The sequence below is a fragment of the Galeopterus variegatus genome, unplaced genomic scaffold (assembly GCF_000696425.1).
Source record: "Galeopterus variegatus unplaced genomic scaffold, G_variegatus-3.0.2 Scaffold6, whole genome shotgun sequence".
NCBI lineage: Eukaryota > Metazoa > Chordata > Mammalia > Dermoptera > Cynocephalidae > Galeopterus > Galeopterus variegatus.
In genome coordinates this window covers 259,492-280,229 of record NW_007726117.1, presented here as the reverse complement: position 1 = coordinate 280,229, position 20,738 = coordinate 259,492, and the positions used below count along the sequence as shown (strand labels likewise).

At 46.7% G+C, this 20,738-nt stretch overlaps 2 protein-coding genes across 2 annotated transcripts in view; both read left to right on the top strand.

Moving 5' to 3' along the window:
- The window catches only part of EPS15 (epidermal growth factor receptor pathway substrate 15), a 133,401-nt gene extending 132,008 nt beyond the window's left edge, over nucleotides 1–1,393 (top strand). Inside the window, exon 26 of the mRNA XM_008576173.1 lies at nucleotides 32–1,393. The gene's annotated coding sequence lies outside the window, so the exon portion shown is untranslated. The remainder of the gene's footprint in view (nucleotides 1–31) is intronic.
- Nucleotides 1,394–10,028: 8,635 nt separating this feature from the next.
- TTC39A (tetratricopeptide repeat domain 39A) overlaps nucleotides 10,029–20,738 on the top strand; it is a 54,902-nt gene continuing 44,192 nt past the window's right edge. The window contains exon 1 of the mRNA XM_008575806.1: nucleotides 10,029–10,127. Within this exon, the coding sequence (XP_008574028.1) occupies nucleotides 10,075–10,127 (53 nt within the window). The 5' untranslated portion in view covers nucleotides 10,029–10,074. The remainder of the gene's footprint in view (nucleotides 10,128–20,738) is intronic.

Here is a 20,738-nt window from a genome sequence, read left to right as displayed (position 1 = left end):
TCTCTGGATTTAAAGAATTTTAAATCAACAGATACCTCTCCATATGTTTGCTAATTAATAAAATCAGTTTCTTACAAATAAAATTTGTAAGAAAATGTTTACTTTTAGTGCTAGACAGTGGAGAAAATTAATCACCTACAGTATACCAATCAGTATAAGGTAAGCAAAAATCTTAACATGACAGCCATTCTGCATTTGCTATGGCACTGCCCTCTTTAGTTTATGATAAGTTTATTTTTATACTTTTGCAGAAGAAACTTTAGCAAGCTAGAACTGGAAGGTACTTTAATTTTTCATATATATTTTTGTTTTCTTTAATGAAGGCTCAATTACTTGAAATGTAAAAACTAGTTTCACTGAGTACAAGTGAAAAAGTGATGTATATTTTATCATATTGCTTTTTGTCCATCTTTGCAGTTTAAATTAGTTTATTTACTCTCTTCATGTTTTTCACCTATAAAATTGGCAAGCTAGCAAAAAAATTTTTGTTCTTTAACTGGGAGAGAAAAGACCTGCCAAATTATCAAAACTCTTCGTGTGTTAAAAGCCCATTTCCTGTAAAACTGACCTAACAGACAAGCTAAATTTGAAATAGACTATGAAGTAGGCTGTAAATTGTAATCTTAACTGTTTTTTAACATACGTTACTGACTTAGATGATGTACTGAATACTGAGATTAAGAAAAATGCACTTAAAAACTAATTAAAAATATATGGGGTCACCAAGTTAACGTGGTATTGATCTTTGTTAATCAGAGTAATTTATTGCTTAGCCTATAAATAAATTCCAAGATATCCGATTCATTTCATCTTGAAATGGTGCTTTTATTCTTTCCACACACAATTGGACTGCTGCAGTTTAAAACAAAGTTAAACCACTTTCTTGCACTTCTAACTTTTTTCTACTTTTGTAAATAGAAACATTTCAGCATAAAAGTCATACATATGAAGCAAGGGCTGAATCATAATCACAAGGCTTTAGTTTTGATAAATCCAGTGACCTAAGGATTTACTGCACAGTTGATTGAGAAGGTAGTGTTGGGAGTTGTGGTAGGTGGTGGAGTTTTGGGGGTTTTTCTTTTTCTTTCTTTTTATTTTGGGGGGGGTTCTTCCCCTTACTCTTCAGGAAAAAGGTAAGTTGACTTGAACAACCTTCTTTTGCACTGGGAAAATGAACAAATGTTTGAAATGCTTTAAAAAAATTTTTTTTAGTTAGAAAAAAATTCTGGAAAATATTAAATATCTGTAACTTATATAAACACCAACTTTTGATGTTATAATTGTACCCTAACCTTATGTATGTTTAACTGGATTACATAGATTCTTATCTTTTGTTAAAATATGTGTACTCAGTGGACCAATATAATATTAAAATATGTATATATTATATAAATATGTATCTATATCTCCATGCTTGCTTGTGTAGGATGAATGTCTTAGAGTTGTTTGTGATATTTTATGTTGTTGACTCTGGCTTCCAGGGCCTATGCTTGAAAAAGATGGATAAGTATTGTCAAGAGTTAAGTGGCACTACTTACAAAGTTTTGACCATCTTCTGCATAATGGTTCAGGTTTATTTGGGCTCTATAGAATTTTCTCCTATGTCTCATACTTCTAAATTGTAGCCTGTAATTATGAGAACAATAAACTTTAAGTAATAATAAAGCATACTACCCATATATCAAATTTGCAATAGAGTTTTGCACTGTTCTCTGATTATGTTCACTCAAGGAGGAGTAGGTATATAATCAGCATAGATTAATAGGTGTACAGTGTTTGGGACAGAACGGGTATAAGAATACTCAATAAATGTTAACTGTTATTTTAGTTATCATGTCCTGTTTTTGTGAAAGAAATATAGGAAGTGTGTATGCATAGATACAGTGCCTGAAACATGTGGCTTTGTATGTATTTGTTGAATAAGAATCTGCGACGTGGACTCTTGGAAGGCACTGTGATCTAATAAATTAAAAAAATCCTGGGACTGAATCCCTGTTCTGTCTTTTTTGAGAAAGTAATGTGAAGATGACTTTGGGAAAGTTATTTGGCATCTCTGGACCTCATTTTCCTCATACAACGAATATCATAATACCTAGCTCACAGGATTGTTCTAAAGGATTTGAATTTGACAGATTTTTAATATTAATTGTTTTAAGTAAACAAACTCATTATTTTCATTATTAATAGTGAAAATGGCTATTGGTTATTGAATGCACATTATGTGTGAAGCACTGTACTAGCAATTGTGTGTGTTTTGTTTGTTTAATCTTCACAATAGCCCTAAGTAGTAGGTACTGTTATTATCCCCTATTCTAGAAATGGAGAAACTGAGGCTCAAAAAAGTTAAAATAATATGCTTCAGATCACCCACCTAATAAGTAGGTGAACCAGGAATAGAACTCTGGTCTCTCTGATTCCAAGCATGATACTCTTTCCAGTTTACCATGCTTTGTTTCATTTTGTGTAAAAAAAAATTTGCTTATAGGAAATGTTAGGAACAGGACATGATAAATAATAATAATAACAAATAACATTTATTAAGCTCCGGGCATGATCCTCAATGCTTTACATATATTAGTTCATCTGATCCTTAACAACAGTATAGGAAAAATGACCAGCCTTTTTATTAAAGAAATACAATGGTACTTCAAGAAGTTTGTGGAAAAATAGATTTAAAAGATAACGAGTCTTTTCATGAACTTTTTGAAGTACCCTTGTACAACTTTTGAAACCACAAGGCTAGCAAAAATAATTTGCCAGCACTGACAAGGCTCTGGAAAGAATACATAAAAAGAGAGGCAGAGAGTAAGTTTTGAAGAGTTTGAAGTAGCTCAGTGTATCTAGAGTTGTGGGTAAAAGAGTGAGATGTTCTTGTATGTGTGTAAGAAAGATCCCATCAATGGCGATTTAGGGGATTGTTTTAGGAGAAAACCTTGGCAGGGAGAGCAGGTGGAAAGCTGTTAACAACGTCCCGGTGCGATGGTCAGGACCTAAAATGTGCTTGTGACTGAGGCCAGAGAGAAGGAGACAGATTTGAGAACAATTTAGGAGAATTAAAAGGCCTTAGGGTATGATTAGATGTAGGTGGTGAGGGGAAAGGAGTAGTTCTCAAAACTCAGCAAACGTCAGGATCACCCAGAGGACTTTTTAAAGCAGTAAAGCTCTCCACAGTTTGAGTTTTGAAAATGCACAGTGAGAAAGTCATTGTCATTTCATTGACTTTTGCTAAGATCTGTTGTTGCTAAGATTGAATTGCTGGACCCCACCCCCAGTGTTTCTGACTCAGTAGGGCTAGAGTCGGACCCCAGAATTTGCATTTCTAACACATTCCCAGGTGATGTTGCTGGCCCAGGGACTCCACTTTGAGAACCACTGGAGTAGCACATAACTTCTAAATCTCTTTGTTCTCCTACGAGTTTTATTAAATCCACTTATTTAGTCCTGATGCTGTTGTACATTGTCATACCATACTTGATATGTAGATTTTACTTATTACTGCACAGCACCTCCAATCTTTCTCGTGGATAGTTTTAAAAAATAATGATAATTTGGGCCGTCCCGTGGCTCACTCGGAAGAGTGTGGCGCTGGAAGCGCAGCGGCGCTCTCGCTGCGGGTTCGGATCCCATATATGGATGGCCAGTGCGCTCACTGGTTGAGCGCGGTGTGGGCAACACCATGCCAAGGGTTGCGATCCCCTTACTGGTCAAAAAAGGGGGAAAAAAAAATAATGATAATTGCAAGCTAACTCTTATATGTGCCCAGAACTATTTGTTTGTTTGTTTGTTTGTTTTTTAAAGATGACTGGTAAGGGGATCTCAACCCTTGGCTTGGTGTCGTCCACACCACGCTCAGCCAGTGAGCCAACTGGCCATCCCTATATAGGATCCGAACCCGTGGCCTTGGTGTTATCAGCACCGCACTCTCCCGAGTGAGCCACGGGCCGGCCCGCCCAGAACTATTTGAAGCACTTTATATATACAGATTAATTTAATCTTTGTAACAATCCTTTGAGTTGGTACTGTCATTCCCAGTTTACAGATGAGAAGGCTTAGGTACTGTATTGCTACGTGACTATGCCAATTGTATTGTTAAAGCAATTCATAACTAAAGCCAAAACGTTTCATTATTTTAGTTATACTAAGTTTCCATTTGTATTGTCAGGGCAAGGGCTCAGCCTCTTCAAATCCATTGTACGGACAGGGTCCCCACACCTCTCACATGCCAGGCTGGGTCACCAGACCCCCCTCATGCAGGTCCATGCTAGGTAATTGGGAAAGACCCTGGGAGCCATTGGCAGACGACACGAGCTCAGTCCTCAGCAGTAGCAGCAGTGGCGGTGGCCTCTCGGCATCCTGGGGGCACTGGCAGCAACAGCTTGCAGCAACAGCCTCCAGCAGCAGTAGCCCCCCCCCGGGGGGGGGGGGGCAGAGGGCGCCATGGATCAGAGCCATTTGTCCTTTATACTTAAGTCTGATAACCCAGGACACCTGGGCACACATACACAATTACATTAGACAGCCAAGGAACACCTGGGCACACATGCATGTTTACATCAAATGCTCGGCAAGATTCTGAACATCTGAGGGACCCTGACCATTTTCCTTCACTTTCTCTGCAGGTACAAAGAGGTGAAATAATTTGACCAAGATCACAAAGGTAAAAAGTGCCAGAGGTAGCATTTAAACCTAGGCATTCTGGCTCCAGAATCCATGTTCAATTACTCTGTTCTACTGAAAAAAAATTTATATTAAATTGCTGTTTTTGCATGCATGGATCTTTAGTGTAGCTCTTACTGCCAGAAAACTTTTATGTTGTCAGAGTTTTGAAAATGCACAGTGAGAAAGTCATTGTCATTTCATTGATCTTTGCTAAGACTTATTGTGAGGGCCAGAGACACAGAAAACTTGTGAGAGCCTTGCCTTTAGTGGAGATAGACATCTAGATAAATTTAATTTCACAACATTGTTCACTGACATAGGAGTGCTGGGACACCCAGAGGAGGGAACGAATAGTAGCTGAGAGGAAAGGGGAAGGCTTTCCAGAGGAGGTGTCCTCAGGACACTATTCTGCTGCTCTGTTACTAGCATTAGTAAAAGCATACGTGGTGACTGTGAATTTTTTTTATCTTTTTAAAGCACAGCCCTAACAAGGACACCATTTGATGTTAGGGCTCTGTTGACCTGGAAAGGCCAGCAGACTTTCTCTCAGGAGGCCTTATTTAAGTGGCATTCATTACTTTAGTGAATACAACCTGGTCCAAGGTCTGACCTTCAAGTTTAGAAAACTGATTTTGATCTATAAAAAAAGAGACAGAGTTCCCATTTAGCAAGTTCACAGGGACAGATATAGAGACCAGAATGTCACTTACCAGTAAAAATAAAGTTGCCGTAGGGCTTTGAGTGCCCACAATAGGTTGAACATGACTCCCTGTCCCTTCCTGGTGCTTGGATGCCTCCTGCCTTTAAGGCTCCTCTCTATCTCTTCAAACAGGGCCACCTGGGCCCCTCTGATGGACATGTTTTTTAGATTAATATGTTTAATCAGGTTACAGTCTGGTTTGGCTGGTTGGATAGCTATAATGTCTCTGGGTTGACTTTGATTCGTTGTACGTAAATTTTCGGTATGTTAAATTTGTTATTGAATATGTACTGGATCACAAGATAAAATGTTTGAAAGCAAGTGGTTTTAAAAATCTCTTCAAATAAGAAATGTAGGTCCTAATGTTACGTATCTAGTAGGTGAATGATATGAAAGATTAATTTATAGAGAGGAAGGTGTGTCTCTGTAGAAAGATCCCACCCATTTTTCTTCCCTACCCTACTAAGTATATAGAATGTGTTCAGCTACCCAAGACCTAAGGGTTTATTTTTAGTCTCTCCTTTCTTTCTGTTTCCTCTGGAGTCAAAACTTGAGATGAGTGAGTTATTTTGTGGGAAGGAAAAGAGGTGGGGAAAAATAACTGACACTTATTGAGGACCTTCTTTGAGTCTGGCATTAAGTCTCTTAATGTATATATATTATTTTCTTTAAGCCTCACAAGATAGAATAAGTGAGGTATAGAGAGATGGAAGTGACTTGTCCTTTCCTGTGTTGGGGCATGTTGTTCAAGCCCGGTTCCGGCCTGGGTGCGTCAGCTCTGAGGCCTGCTCTTACACCACACCAGGCTGCCTTTTGCACACTTGGTCTTAAGGGCAGCCCTTTGAGCATTAGAGATCAAGACTCAGCAACTGTAGGCCCTAAGCAGGAAGCCCCCATCACACCCATTCGAGGGTCTGTAAGACGTACAGGAGAGACTCTGAACATAACTGATTGCTCAGCCTGTGGGCCTTTTAATGGTGGTTGGACATGCAAGATTGAGACAACCCTGAATTGTACTCATCCACAGTGTGGGCCTCTATGTGATATTATTCAAGGCCTGAGTTAAAGACCCCTCCAGGCACTGCGACGTATGAAGACCTGGATGGGGAAGAGGCCCTACCTGATTGAAACTCTGGTCTTAGAGTAGACAGAAGCAGGTTAGGAGTCCTGTACCCTACTGCCTTGCAGAATGTTGCCTAAACCACATATGAGCACAAGAACTGGTGTTCTCAAAACTGATTCATTGCAGCTTCCTGAAAAGGTTCCTGGCCTTGTAGAAGGAACCTAGACCCTAATAAACATGTGTCTAGGCCGGCCCGTGGCTCACTCGGTAGAGTGCGGTGCTGATAACACCAAGGCCACTGGTTCGGATCCTATATAGGGATGACCGGTTTGCTCACTGGCTGAGTGTGGTGCTGACAACACCAAGCCAAAGGTTGAGATCCCCTTACCGGTCATCTTTATAAAAAAACAAACAAACAAACAAAAAAACATGTGTCTAAATTCTGGCCTTACCATTTCCTAGCTGTGTGACTTTAGGTAAATCTCTTAACCTCTCTGTTCCTCAATGGAGATAACAGTTCCCTCACAGCGTTGTTGTGAAGATTAAAGATGATTGATGTAAAGTCTTGGTCCCTGTTACATGGCCGATATTCACTTAAGTAAGAGCTGTTATGCCCATGTTTAAGAAGACAAAAAAGTAAGAATATATTTTAGGAAAATGTCAATCTATGATTAAAGGTGATAAGCTTCAGTTATCTTGAAAGTTCATTTATACAGAACATTTTATTTCCCTCCAATTTATGCACTGTCTGGCACTATTCTGTTTTGTTTGCATTAACTCATTCAATCCTTACAACAACCCTTGTAATAGGTGCTGTTATTGTCCTCATTTTACCGATGAGAAAACTGAGACACAGGTTAACTTGTCTGAAGTCACATGCAAAGATTCTAACCTAGGCAGACTAATTACAGAGCGAGGGGGAGTGGGAAGAATTAAACCTACTCTACCTAGGGGTTGTTATGAGATTCAAAATAAGATAAGCTTGGGAAAGTGCTTCATAAGTGCTTTGTGCATTCTAAGCTTGTATGGCAGACAGACTGGGGCTAGGGTTAAGATACAAAATCTGAAGTCTGGCTGCTTGTGTTGTCTCAACTCTTTCACTTAACTTGTATGATCTTAAGCAAATTATTAATCCCTCTCTGCCTCACTTTTTCAACTATAAAAACTGGGATTGTAAAAGGACATACAAGATAGAATTATTTTGAGGGTTAAATGAGTTGGTACATGTGAAGAGTTTAGAATAATGCCTAACATAGATCTAAACAGATGATGATGAAGAAGAATAGGAAACAAGGCTTGTTCAAGATCCCTGGGATTGAATCCCAGCTCCTGATTTGATCTTAGGAACATTTCTAAACTTCTGACTCAAATATTCTTTAAATAAAGTTGTCCAGATTAGAAGTAATGTATATAAAGGCCCTCAATGTAGTGTCTGCCACTGAGTAGAAATTTGATAGATATTAGTTCCTTCTTCATTTACTCAACACTGAATACCTACTATGTGTAGCAGTGATGCTAGGCTCTGTGGAGACACAGATATGAGATGCTCTCTGGTACCTTCAGTCAGAAATCTGAACAGTGAGACTGATATGATTATAGGTAGCTAATATAAGGATTAAAAAATATGTAGTGCTGGGCCGGCCCGGTGGCGCACTGCTACAGTGCGCTGCTTGGGAGCGCGGTGGTGCTCCCGCCGAGGGTTCGGATCCCACGTACAGACCGGTTCCTGCTCACTGGCTGAGCGAGGTGCGGGCGCAACACCCAGAGTTGCAATCCCGTTGCCGGTCCCGGTCCGGTACGGGCGTGACACTGAGGGTTGCGATCCGTTGCCGGACACACACAAAAAAAAGACACACACAAAAAAATATGTAGTGCTAAATTCTTTGAGACAGAAAAAACAAAACTTCTGAAGAGGGAGAGACCCCTCCTTTGGGGATATACTGGATGGCTTCCTGGAGTAAGTGGTGTCGGCTGTGGGCTCAGAGACTGAGTGGGACTTTAATTCTCATCAGTAGACTGGGCTCTGAGCCTGTAGGAGATCAGGCTCCTGAGGCCCTGTGGTATTCTGGCCTGTGAGCCCAGAAGAAAGTTGGTTATCTTCAGTGGCCAGTGCTGCCAAGCTGGACAAAGCTCTGTGGACTGAGGGGTTTGGGCCCTTGGGTGCACTGTAACTGGAATTTCCAGATCTGAAAGCTTTAGCTTTGTGGTCAGATAGGCAGCATTCTCAGGCCCTTGTTGATCTGCCAAAACCATGACATGAGTGCTAAGAGAAAGAGGGAAAGGTCATATCTTCTCTGCTGCCTACCAAGGAAATGTGAGAGAACCTGCCCAGATAGTCCTAGGAGCTTCCACCCTCTGGGTAGCTTTGCCCAGGGTCTGCCACTCCATGACCACCCTGCTGTGGATCATAAGCAGGGTGGGAGGAAAGCACCAGATGGGCAGGCAGGCCTGGGTTTAAGACCTGGCTCCAAAACTTTGTCTCAGGGAAGTTAATTAACTCCTCTGAACCTCAGTTTCATTAACTGGTAAAATGGGGATGAGTATTTAATAAGATAAAGATAAATGAGAATTTGTGTAGAATGCCTGGCTCAGGGCTTGGCACATTAGAGAACACCTAACTCATCAGAATCAGTCACCATTTATTGGACATGAGATTTGTATTCCACAAGTTCCTAGGATACAGACCCAGCCCAAAAGGAGACAGAATCTCTTCCTTAGCCACTCTGCCCCTGGCCTGTGTTTAACCCCCTCCCTCTCTCATGAGAGAACTCTCCAGGGTCACCTGAGACCATTCTTGATGCTGGAGCTGGCTGGAGTAGTCCTCAAATATCCCCTTGCGATACTCCCCTGCTACTTGTCGTTAGTTGAACCTCCCATAGAAGCCTGCTGGACTGCACCACCAGGGGTTCATGTTGCTCCAGAGCTAATTCCTCTTGCCCTAGTAATTTAAAATAACCAAAAATGCACATGACTTAAGGTAAAATATGGGGTTTCAAAGAAAGTTTGTAGTGGAGATAAGCTGTGACTGATTACCCTTTGTCCCCCACGTCCCGTGAGGGACTGGTTATCAGAAGTCAGTGGACTGGGTCATGTCCCAGTCTCCACTCTCAGGCCCAGGCAGCCTTCCCAACTCCCTGCTCCACTGCCAGCCCCCTGCTGCTCCTGCTCTGTGCCCTGCACTTGACCCAGCCCAAAGCCCGCAACCCCATCCAGGCACAGTCCTGGCAAGGCCAGTTGGTTCTGTGGGGAGGCAGGACGAAACGGGATTGGCGGCACCACTTTGTCTAGCAGAGACCCTGGTAGGGCCATCACAACGCCCATCAGTATGGAGGCCGGAAGAGAGGAGAGGCCTGCCACAGACCCCCTGTGTGATCTTGGACAAATCTCTGGTCCCCTCTGGGCCTCAGTCTGTGCCCAGTTATGGGCCTCGACGTGTTCGAGATCCCCTCTGGTTCTGGATGGGAGTGGGCTTGCCTTGCTTTTGGACACCAGACCCGCTCCAGGGAAACCGACTCCCTTGCTGGGCAGGGAGGTTCCCGGCAGGACGGGGAGGAGCCGCCGGTCCCGCCCCGTCCAGGTGCTGCCTCTGGAGCCACCGCGGCCGCCGCCGCGAGGGGCCGCCCGCGCCCCTGTCCGAGTTCGGCCCGCGCCCATGGCCTTTCTGACTGCTTGGAAGGGAGCGGCCTTAGGGAAAAGCGACCGCAGGTACCGGGTGGGGGCGGGGACTTGGCGGGAAGCGCGGACGGGACGGAGGGGCCGCTGGAGGACACAGCCAACGGGAGGAACAACTGAGGGGCACAGCCGGAGACAACAGTGTGCGGCCTGCTAGGCGCAGGGGTCATGGCCGGAGGGCCCCCCGGGAGGCACAGCCCAGCGCCTCTCCCATTCCCACGTGCTCCCTGGGTGTTATCGCCCCCAGCAGGCCGGGCCTGGAGATGAGGTGATGCAGCACCCCCACCCGGTCCCACCTGAGCCCCGCTGTCACAGCGGCAACCTGTGGGCCACCTGCGACAGCAACTTGGTGAACTGGACCTCAGGCGGGGCTGGTGGTTAAGTTTGGACAGCCGCGTCTCTGCTCAGCCTTCCACTAACTCTGCATGAGCCAAGTTGTGGGCACCCTGCAGGCCCAGAGGGATGAAAGCAGGCACACTTGTCCCCCTGTGTCCACATCCAAAGGCAGCAGTGTGGGAGGAAATCCTGGGTCCCAGCCGAGGGTGGAATTATGTGCACCACAGCTCCTCTAAGGTCAGCCCTTCAGGGATGTGTCATTGTTCTCTTTTATGCATCCTCTCCCCAGCTGTCACCCATCTCCTGGATGAGTTGGTGCTTCCAGGTGTGTTCCCATGAGAGGGGACAGCCCTGTTCTCTCTTCTGAGCTTTGACCCTCCCCACAAATCTTTCATGTTTACACTTTTGAAGTTCACCCTGCTACCTGGGGAGAGGACAATCCAACTGTTCCCCCAACACCTCCATCTCACTGTCCTATGAGCACCTCAAGTTTGGCAGCCCCAAACCATACACAACATCTTCACCCCCAAACCTGTTCCTCCTCCTGTGTCCCCATCTCAGTGAATGGCATAGTCATCCACCCAGTTGCCCAAGCCCGAAACCTGGGAGTCACCCCTGACACCTCCCTCCCTCACCCTAGTCTCCAAGTCCTGCTGATTTTATCTCCTGGATGTCTCTCAGAGCTGTTCATTCCCCTTGAACTATTGCAACAGTCCCTAACTTTCCCAGCTCCTCCAGTCTCTCCCTTTCCATGCATCCTTTCTAAAGTGCAAACCAAGCCATATCATTTTTCTGCTTTAAAACCCTTGCCTGGCTCTCCATCGCTTAGATGTTAAAAGTTCAAGGTTCTTGAGGGTAGGGTCTGTGACCTATCCAGGCTATTTCCCATCACTTCCTGACCCTCCCTCTGTTCCAGCAATACCAGCTGGCCTTGTAGTGCTCTCAAAACTATGCTGGGGTTACTCAGGGTTTCTAGAATGCCATCTCTTCACTCCTGACACTCACTCCATAAAACTCAACTTTAGGTGGCCTCTTTTGGAGAGCCTTTCTGACCCCATCTCTGGGTCAGGATCATCACCTTCAGCTCCAGCATCTTGGCTTCCCTTTCGTGGCTCTCATTTAGTCTTTTAACAGACCTTACCAAGTTTCAGGCATTGTGCTAGGTATTGTGGATACGGTGTTACTTCAGACATCCAGGCCCCTGCTCTTGGAGACCATGTTCTAGTGGAAGAGACACACATAAACAAGTAGACAGATAAGCAAGTGAACATCAGAAAGAGATGCTGTGTAAGGCTTACAGTAAGGCAATGTGATGCACAGTAAAATCTACTATGCCCAGAGCTTTCCAGGCAGTGAACACAGCTCCTGTCAAAGCCTGAGGGGTGTTTAGAGGGCTTTAGGCAGGGCGTTTACTTATTTAAAGATGACCATGCTACCCTATGGAGAAACAATTCTGTGGACAGACCATTTCAACACTAGGGCAAGGTCACCTACTCCTTTTCTGTTTCCCTACTACAGATGGGGAGGGGATGTGGGCCCTCTTGTCCCTAGAGCCCAGCACAGAATGGCGCACAGAGTGCATTTCAGTTTTAATGAGGACATGAGGGAATGATTTCTGAGGAGGGTTAGATCCTCTGGCTGGGGTGGTGAGGACTGGCTGTATCCAGATGGGTTTCTTGCCTACATCAGACCTGCGTGCCGGGGAGAATCCAGTTGTGCTCTGTCCTGTGGGCACCAGGGCTCTTTCCGAGTACCCAGTGTGCATATGTTGCTGATGATACAGTATGGCGGGAGACTGGAGGCAGGGAGACCAGAGGGGAGGCTGGCGTAATGATCCAGGAGAGAGATGGTTGGTGTGAATTAAGAGAATGGAGGGAACGGGGGAAAGAAGCTAAGAAGGAAGAACTGAGAAGTGGTGAATGGGCAGGTTTGGAGATGATAAGACCCCACATCATCAATCATGATTGGTGAGAGACTGGGTGGAGGAGGGGGAGAAGGAGACCTTTGGCCAAGCAGAGGCCTCTGCAACCCTCCATGGGCCTGCACACATGTGCCTGTATACTTCAGCTGGAACTTACTGGGCACAAATACCCAGAGAATTTTTGACTCCCAGTTGCCCCACAAGGTTTCACACCTGAGGCTCAAACCTGGGTCTCCATTCTCCCAGCTCAGGACCTGTCACCTCTCCACTGTCACCCCCCACCTTCCACACTGCCCTGTGTCCCACAGCATGGCTAAGGGTCATGGACTTGGGAGGGGTAATCAACCCCTGCCACTTACTTACTGGCTCTGTGACCTTGACTGAGTTACTTGATCTGTGTGATCCTCACTTTACTCAGCTGTAAAATAATAGCTACTCACTGAGCAGTGTGAAAACTTAGTGAAGTCACATTTGTAAAGGATTTAACAGCCAGCCACTGGGTTATATTCTGTGCTCAGTAAATGTGAGTTCACTTCCCTTCTTGGTACTGGTGTGAGGTAGTCTTCCAGGGTATTTGCATTGAACAGAGGGGATTCAGAAAGGTTTGGGAGTCAGTGGTGGGATTCCAGGATTGGGTGGCTGGGAACTGTTGGGAAAAGGAAATGAGACTGTTCCCGATGCCCGTGCATCTCACGATGCAGACCACCACCTACTTGGCCTACAAATAGGCCTCCTTCCTAGCCATACCAGAGCCCCCACTCATGGTAGGAAACAGCACCAGAAACAAAGGGGGAAGTGCAGGTAGACAGATTGCTTCGGAGAGAGTAATTAAGTGGCAGTGCTGCTGTGGGAGGGAGAGACCTCCCCAAGAATGGAGGGGCCCAGCCACGGAGGCTGGGGGCCTGCTGGGGCTGCCGTAGACAGAATTCCTGCTCTTGGTTTGAGCCTGAGCTAGAGGAGCTCTCAAATGCCTCCAGGCTAGGAGTTTCTAATTTGATGGCTGGAATCTTTGGGTGGCTTTGGGGTTCCTTCCTTTGGGAATTAGTCCGGACTCAAGGCCAGTGCTCAGTGTTCAGCTCTGTGATTCTCATATCCTGCGAGTTGAGGTGTTTGTGATTTGCTGACAATGTGATGTAGAATTACGAGTTTCAGCCTGGCCAGTTAGCTTAGTTGGTTAGAGTGCAGCCTTATAACACCAAGGTCAAGGGTTTGGATCCAGCTGCCAAAAATAAACACAATTCAAAGTTTCTGTGATGTTGAAGCTTCTTATCCCAGGATTCTGACCTACCCGCCGGTTGCTGAAGAAAGCTCTAGAGGGTAGGAGAGGGTTGTACTGTGAGAGGCACATTGTGGCCCCTCAGAACTTTAATCCCTGGTGACTATACCACGAAAGACTGCCAAGTAACCTTTGTCCTACAGTATCAGTTATGGAGGAATTCCTATTTGGGACACTTGGGGTCCTTTTTGAGGTCACTGAGAAATAAATTATTCTGCCAGCAGGCCACATTTCCTGAAATATCTTCAAATCTGTGACCTGAGTTGCTTGAGTTGTTTTGTCTTTCTCTGAAAATTTAGCTTCTCAACTCAGTTTCTCTCTGTGGCCAGCTCCATTCTCTCCTTGTGCTCACCTGCTTCTCCACTAGCAGCTTCCAAGCTCTAGTCTAAGGACAGTAAGACAAAGCAGTGAAAAGTACTTGGGAGCCACATAGGCTAATTTTGAACCCTGACTCTGAGACTTTCTAGCAGTATGACTTTGGACAGGTTGTTTACCTCCGTGTGCCTCAGTTTTCTCCTCTGTAAAATAAGGGTAAAGTTAGGACTTGTGAGGATTGCATGAATTCATTTATGTAAAGCACTGAGAACAGTGCCCGACAAGGTGCTGTGTGAGCCTTAGGGCCTTCTCCACCAGCTCTAGTTGCAAAAAGCTCGGAAGAATATTCTGATTGGCCCTTCCTTCAGCCAATCACTGTGCCCTGACAGGTGGAGTCATGTTCCTCCCACTTAGCCAAGTGGGCTGGGAGAGGACGGAAGGAGAAACAGTTAAAACAAGGGGGAGTGGTGATTGTGCATTGTGACATAGATGTGGCCACTGAGCAGGCCTCAAAATGAAGCTGTAATTTCATGAAGTACCCAAATTTTAATTTATTTGGAGCACCCCTACCCATCCCTGTCAGAGTCCCTCAGCTGGTTTTGATGTCCTGAGAATTAAAAATTGAAGAGTCCCTTGTGGCCCCCTCTGTGTGCCACCCACCACCCTCCAGTGGTTGTGGCTTTGCCAGACCCAGCCATTCTCTCCCTGACTGCCACTACCACCCTGGTCTGGTGGGGGTGTGCTCCCTGTGAGTCTACTTTATCACCTGTCTTAGTTTGTTCCCATTTGGGCTGCTATAACAAAATACCATAAGCTGGGTAGCTTATGAACAACAGAAATGTATTTCTCACAGTTCTGGAGGATGGTTAGTCCAAGATCAAGGCAGATTTGATGTCTGACGAGGGCCTGCTTTCTAGCTCATAGATGGTGCCTCTTGCTGTGTCCTCACATGGTGGAAGGGGTGAGGGGTCTCTCTTGGCCCTCTTATAATGACACTAATCCCAATTGTGAGTGCTCCACCCCTATGACTTAATCTCTTCCCCAAGGCCCCATCTCCTAATACCTTCACCTTATGGCTGAGGATTTCTTTTTCCTGTTTTGTTTTGTTTTATTACATCTCTTTTATTAAACAACAAAAACATCGCAAGCCCCACATTGTGCAGTGTGCAGAACATTAAAAGGTATTTAAGAAGTAGGCCTACTGTTTTCATTATCTGACTTATTTTCATTGTGAGAATCAGAGTAAGGGATGAGTTTTCTTTTTTTCTTTTTTTTTTAAAAGATGACCGGTAAGGGGATCTCAACCCTTGGCTTGGTGTTGTCAGCACCACGCTCAGCCAGTGAGCCAACCAGCCATCCCTATATGGGATCCGAACCTGTGGCCTTGGTGTTATCAGCACCGCACTCTTCCGAGTGAGCCACGGGCCAGCCTAGGGATGAGTTTTCACAACTGGACAGGCTGGAACTATGCTTGGATTTCATCCCTCTCCCCCACAGTCTGATGGCTTGTTCTGGAGAAATCCCTCCCTTGGTATCTGAGTCAGTGTCAGACCCTGTGCTTAGGGAGCAGTCCTGGTGAAGGATCCCCACATCCGAACAGTAGCCACTTTGGGGTGGGGAGGGCTCATAGATTGTTAGTTCCACAAGGGTGAAGTTAGTTTAGTTTCAGAGGCTGGAAAGCCCAAAGTCCAGGGAACAGATCTGGTGAGGGCCTTGGTGGGTGGTGACTCTTCACAGCAACACAAGGTGTCACATGGCAAAATGTCAGGAGCAAGAGAAAGAGCATGGGTGAGGATTTCAACGTACAAATGTTGGGGGGACGCAGACACCTAGTCTATAGCAATCACCGCTGTGTGGAACAGGCCCTTCTAATTCCCCACCAGCTTGCCTGGGACCAGGTTATAACTTTTAAGACCACCTTAGAAAGCAGAGAGTGAGTAACAGAGATTTTTATGATGCTATGGCTCCTCTCCAAGCCCCTCAGCCATCCTGTAAAGGGCCTTCCTAAAGGACTTCCACTTCTGGGAAGCCCAATGTATGTCTTCCAACATCTTCCCAAGAGAGAGAAGGAAATTTCTCTCAACCCAGGACACCCAAGCTTTTGTCCTATCCCAAGATCAGTCTTTCCCCAGGTCAACAGCAGTGCAGAAATCTACCACTTTCAAGTAAAACTCTTCCCCCATCCTATGAATGACTGGTCTTTGCCTCATGACTTCCAACAGGACAATTATATTAGAACTGGGTGAGACATCAGGCACCTCATCCTGGTGGAACTGGGCCAAGACACTCTATCCCAGAGGTGGGATGATTCTTGCAAGTGAGCATCTGGCCCTCTGCTTATATAAGGGCAGGATGGAGGTACTCACTGCGCTGTTCCAAGTGTTTTATGTGTTCTACCTTATTTAATCCTTGCCACAACCCAGTGAGGTTGGTGCCATCACCATCTCCATTTCAGAGATGAAGTTACTGGCCCAGGGTGTCAGAGCCGGGCTGCAAGCCATAGCTTTCAAACCTGCTCTCTGAACTACTTCCTACTCTGCCTCAAGCTAACCAGATGACTTGCTTGAGGCTGCCCAGTTAGGACACGGGTGGGCCAGAAGGGTTTTCCTGGCTCTACAGCCCAAGGTCTACCCCCCCAGCAGGATGTCACTCAATGCCAGAAACCCCTCATTAAAACTCTGATACTTTTTTTTTTTTTGTCTTTTGTCTTTTTCCGTGTCCGGCAACGGATCTCAACCCTCAGTGTTGCCCTCGTACCGGACAGGGGACCGGCAACGGGATCGCAACCCTCGGTGTTGCTCCCGCGCCTCGCTCAGCCAGCGAGCGGGAACCCACAGACGTATGTGGGATCCGAACCCTTGGGCGGGAGCGCCGCCGCGCTTCCCAAGCGGCGCACTATCCAGTGCGCCACCGGGCCGGCCCAAAACTCTGATACTTTTTTTCAACCAGAACTGTTCTTTGTCCCTCATGCCTGACCCAGGCTCCTTTCTCAGACCCACCTTTGGCAGCTCCTGGAGACCAGACTTTTACAGAAGAGCCCAGCTCTTTAGAGTCCTAAAACTGTGAACATCAGAGGAGGAAAGGCCCTTGAGCTCCTGGTACAACTGTCTCTTTCCTTTATATTTGGTGAGAAGAAGGAAACTAAGGGCCAGAGTGAGGCAGTAACTTGCTCAAGGTCACATTAGCTAGTGGGGGGTAGAGTCCATGGGAAGAATGGAGGCTTATCCAAAGAGCATGACTAGATCCTACCCAAGGGGCCCTTGCCAGGGGATATTTATGAGCTGTGACTGTCACAGCCCTCTTCAAGGGCCCTTTGTTAATGGGCCTGTTCACTTGTGAATTATTAACAAGCCCGTGCGTATAACCTGCTCATGTGCTTTAAGAAAACCCACTTTACAGCTACCAGCTCAGCTGGGTTGGGAGGCTCTCAAGTCTGAGGAAGGGGGACCTGGGCTGGCAAAGACTGCAGGGGTGTGGGAGGGGCACTTCATGCCAGGGAAAGGCCTGGGAGAAGGGACTGATGGGGTACTGAGAAGGGAGAAGGGGACAAGGGGTAACCCAAGTAATGCTCAGTAATCCTCACAGAACCCCTGAGAATTTGGAATTATTATCCCAGGTTTACAGATGGGAAGACTGAGGTTCAGAGAGGTAGAGGCAGAGCTGACTTCACAGCTTAAGCTTTTTCCACGACGATGGCATCACTTGTCACATGCTTGCACCTCCCACTTCTGTGAACCCCCATTTCAAACACTCCTCCCTTCCTCTCTTCCCCGCCTTTCCCTATAGGATAAGGAATCAAGACCTTGGTCCAAGTCACACTTGGTCCAAGCCTGTTTTCTCATCTACAGGATGGGAGGTAATGCCAACTGCAGACTTTCTGGGGCATTTTGAGGAGGTTTCACTCAGCAGATATTTACTGAGGGCCTTCTTAAGTGAGGGATGGCACAGATGAAAGCAGTCCATGGAGGTTCTCAGGGCCTTGAGAGGTGTGGTGACCCTGGTGATTTGTTCTTGCAGGTAGAGGAGGAAATGGTTGAGGGGTGGGGGGAAGAAGGCCTGGCATATCCCAGGCTTAACATACCAGGAAACAGGTCCCCTGACAGGGGAGGAAAGAACCTAGGACTCAGGAGGCTCTCCAGGTCTCTGGGGCTCAGCTGTCAGTTCACAGTAGGGATGGGCGGGTGATCCATGTAGGGTCACCTGGGTTAGGAGGCAGAAATGATGATGATGATGGTGTCTCACAGACTTCCCTAGGCTGGGACTGGGCCAGAGCTTCTGGGGACCAGGAATGGCCTGAGTGGGCCTCGGACACTCTGACTTGCCAGCTCCAGCATCACTGCCACTGTGCTGGTGTGGAGAGAGCTCCAGCTCTAAGGCAGCTCTGCTGCTTACCTGGCAAAGCTCAATTTTCATCTGAAAAATGGGGAGTAAAGTAGTATCTAGCACACTCCACAACCATCATCAGGGCATTTACGCAGCACTGTGCATATGCCAGGCACTATTCTGGGCATTTTACATGCAGAAATTCTTAATCCTTACAACAACCCTTTGAAGTAGGTGGTATTATTTCCATTTTACTGATGAGAAAACTGAGGCTCAGAGACATGGTTAAAAATGAAAATTAAATGAAAAATCAAGATTGTACACTTAACACCATATGTCGTATGTAATGAGCCTTTGATATGCATCAGCCATTTTTATAATAATTACCTCAGAGAGGAACTGTAAAGTGCTAGACCCAGTGTTAGTGTGTGGTGATTAGTCAGGCCCTGATGTCAGGCACTGAGACACAGAGATAAACCTGACTGTGCCCTAAAAGAAGCTCCCAGTCGAACGACAGAGACAGTTACATACAAACCTCACTCCCCACTCCCCCAACCCCGAACACACACACCACTCACAGACAGTGACAGCCCAGGGTGAGTAGGGTAGGTCAGGGGGGTGGGTACCCAGGAAGCCCCTGACCCAGTCAGGGAGAAAAGGCTCCTGGAAGAAGTGGCATCTGAGCTGAAATCTTCAGTTTGAGCAGGAGTTGTGGCATGTGTCATGTTCTTAATAAATGTTGATCAAATACAGAAGAGATTTACCTTGGAGCTAATGTAGCTTAAAGCTTCAGGACCCCTCACTTACCTGGCTCCTTCTGAGGCTCTGGCAGGACCTGGCAATTTTATACTGGTACTTTTGTATTCTTCTTAGAGAAGAGGCCTCCCAATTGTAAGCTTCTAGATCCACCCTGCTTAAATTAATAAATAATAAATGACAAGGGAGGAAGGTATGTTCCAGGCAGAGGGAACAGCGTGTGCAAATGCCTAGAGATTTGAAAGTGCATGGCGTGTGATAGGGTCCCCCAGCCTCATCACCCAGGACTCCTCTTTGCACACATTGCTGGTCTTACCAGCCTCACAACTCCGGCTGTCATCAGTGTGCCCTAGTCTACCTCCGTGTCTTCATCCATGCTGTTCCCCTTTCCAGTACACCCTCTCCACGAAGTCATTGTGTTTAAATAATATAAACTTCAAGGCTTAGCTCTGCCCCACTTTCTCCCTCCAGGAAGCCCCCTAGACTTTTCCTCATCTGGATTTCTTATAGTTGCTGGTGGATGTCATCATAACCTGCTTCTTGTAGTTAATTATCTTTTTCGTGCCTATATATGAGACTCCCAGAGGTGGGATGATTCTTTCAAGTGAGCATCTGGCCTCTGCTTATGTAAGGACAGGATAGAGGAACTCACTGCCTTTCCAGGCAGCCTGTTGAGATTTAAGCAGTGAGCTCCCAAACCTCTCCCCCTACCAAGCCTAACCTGCCTGGCTCCCTGGGATCTGGTCCAAGTCCTCTTCCCACCATGGCTGCTTCTGCAGGCTGCCCCCTGCTGTTTCCTCTTCTGAAGTCCTGGAGCTCAGGGCTGATCCAGGGGAGCTGAAGTCCCTCCCCTTTCTGTTCCATGCCTTTGCAAAAGGACAGCTTTAATGGCAGCCACTTGTTCTGATGAGTCATAGTTAAGAGCATCTGGGGCTAGAGGTGGTGGCTGGTTAACTCCTTAAGGGCCAATGGCTCTCTCTGCCAGGACATCAGGTCGGCTTCAACCCTGGGCCTAGACACCCACCTCAGGGCTAGATGCACAGTAGGCTCTGGGGAGTGTTGTGGTGACCCTCACACAAGCACTGGGGACTCAGGGGAGAGGGGATCACTGGAGCAAGGAGCTACACTGTGAGTTTGCAGTCTGAAGGGTTCCAGTCCCAGCTTGTCATTTATTAGGTGAGCAGTCCTGAGCGAGTCACATGAACTTCATGCCTCAGTTTCCCCATCTGTAAAATGGCAGGTAGGGGGATTATTCGAGAAGGCAATTGTGAGGCCAGTGAGTGCTAACTCGCCTTATTTCCTGCTTCTGGTCTCCTGCAGACACAGTCACTCGGTGGGCAGGTGGGTGGAATTAAAATCCAAGCCCGACTCAGGAGGCTGTGACTTTCTCCGCATGAATGCCCCTCATTATGCAGTAGGATGAGGAAGGGCTTAGGAGGGGGAGGGGGAGTGTCAGGTCCTGGAGAAGAACATTCTCGCCCCAAGTAGGTGGAGATGTCTGAGGAAGGAGCGAGCCCCGGGTCCTGGTCCCGGGTGGCGTCTGCGCTCAGGGACCGCAGACCGTGAGCGTCCCGGGCTCTTGCCTGCCGGAGCCGGGACTGGGGGACGTCCCCCAGGGCCGGCCGGGCGGAGGCAGTCCATGGCCCCACTGCGCGGGTGGGCAGACCGAGGCCCGGCCCGGCCCCGCCGCCTTCCCCGCCCCCGGCGCGCCCCGAGG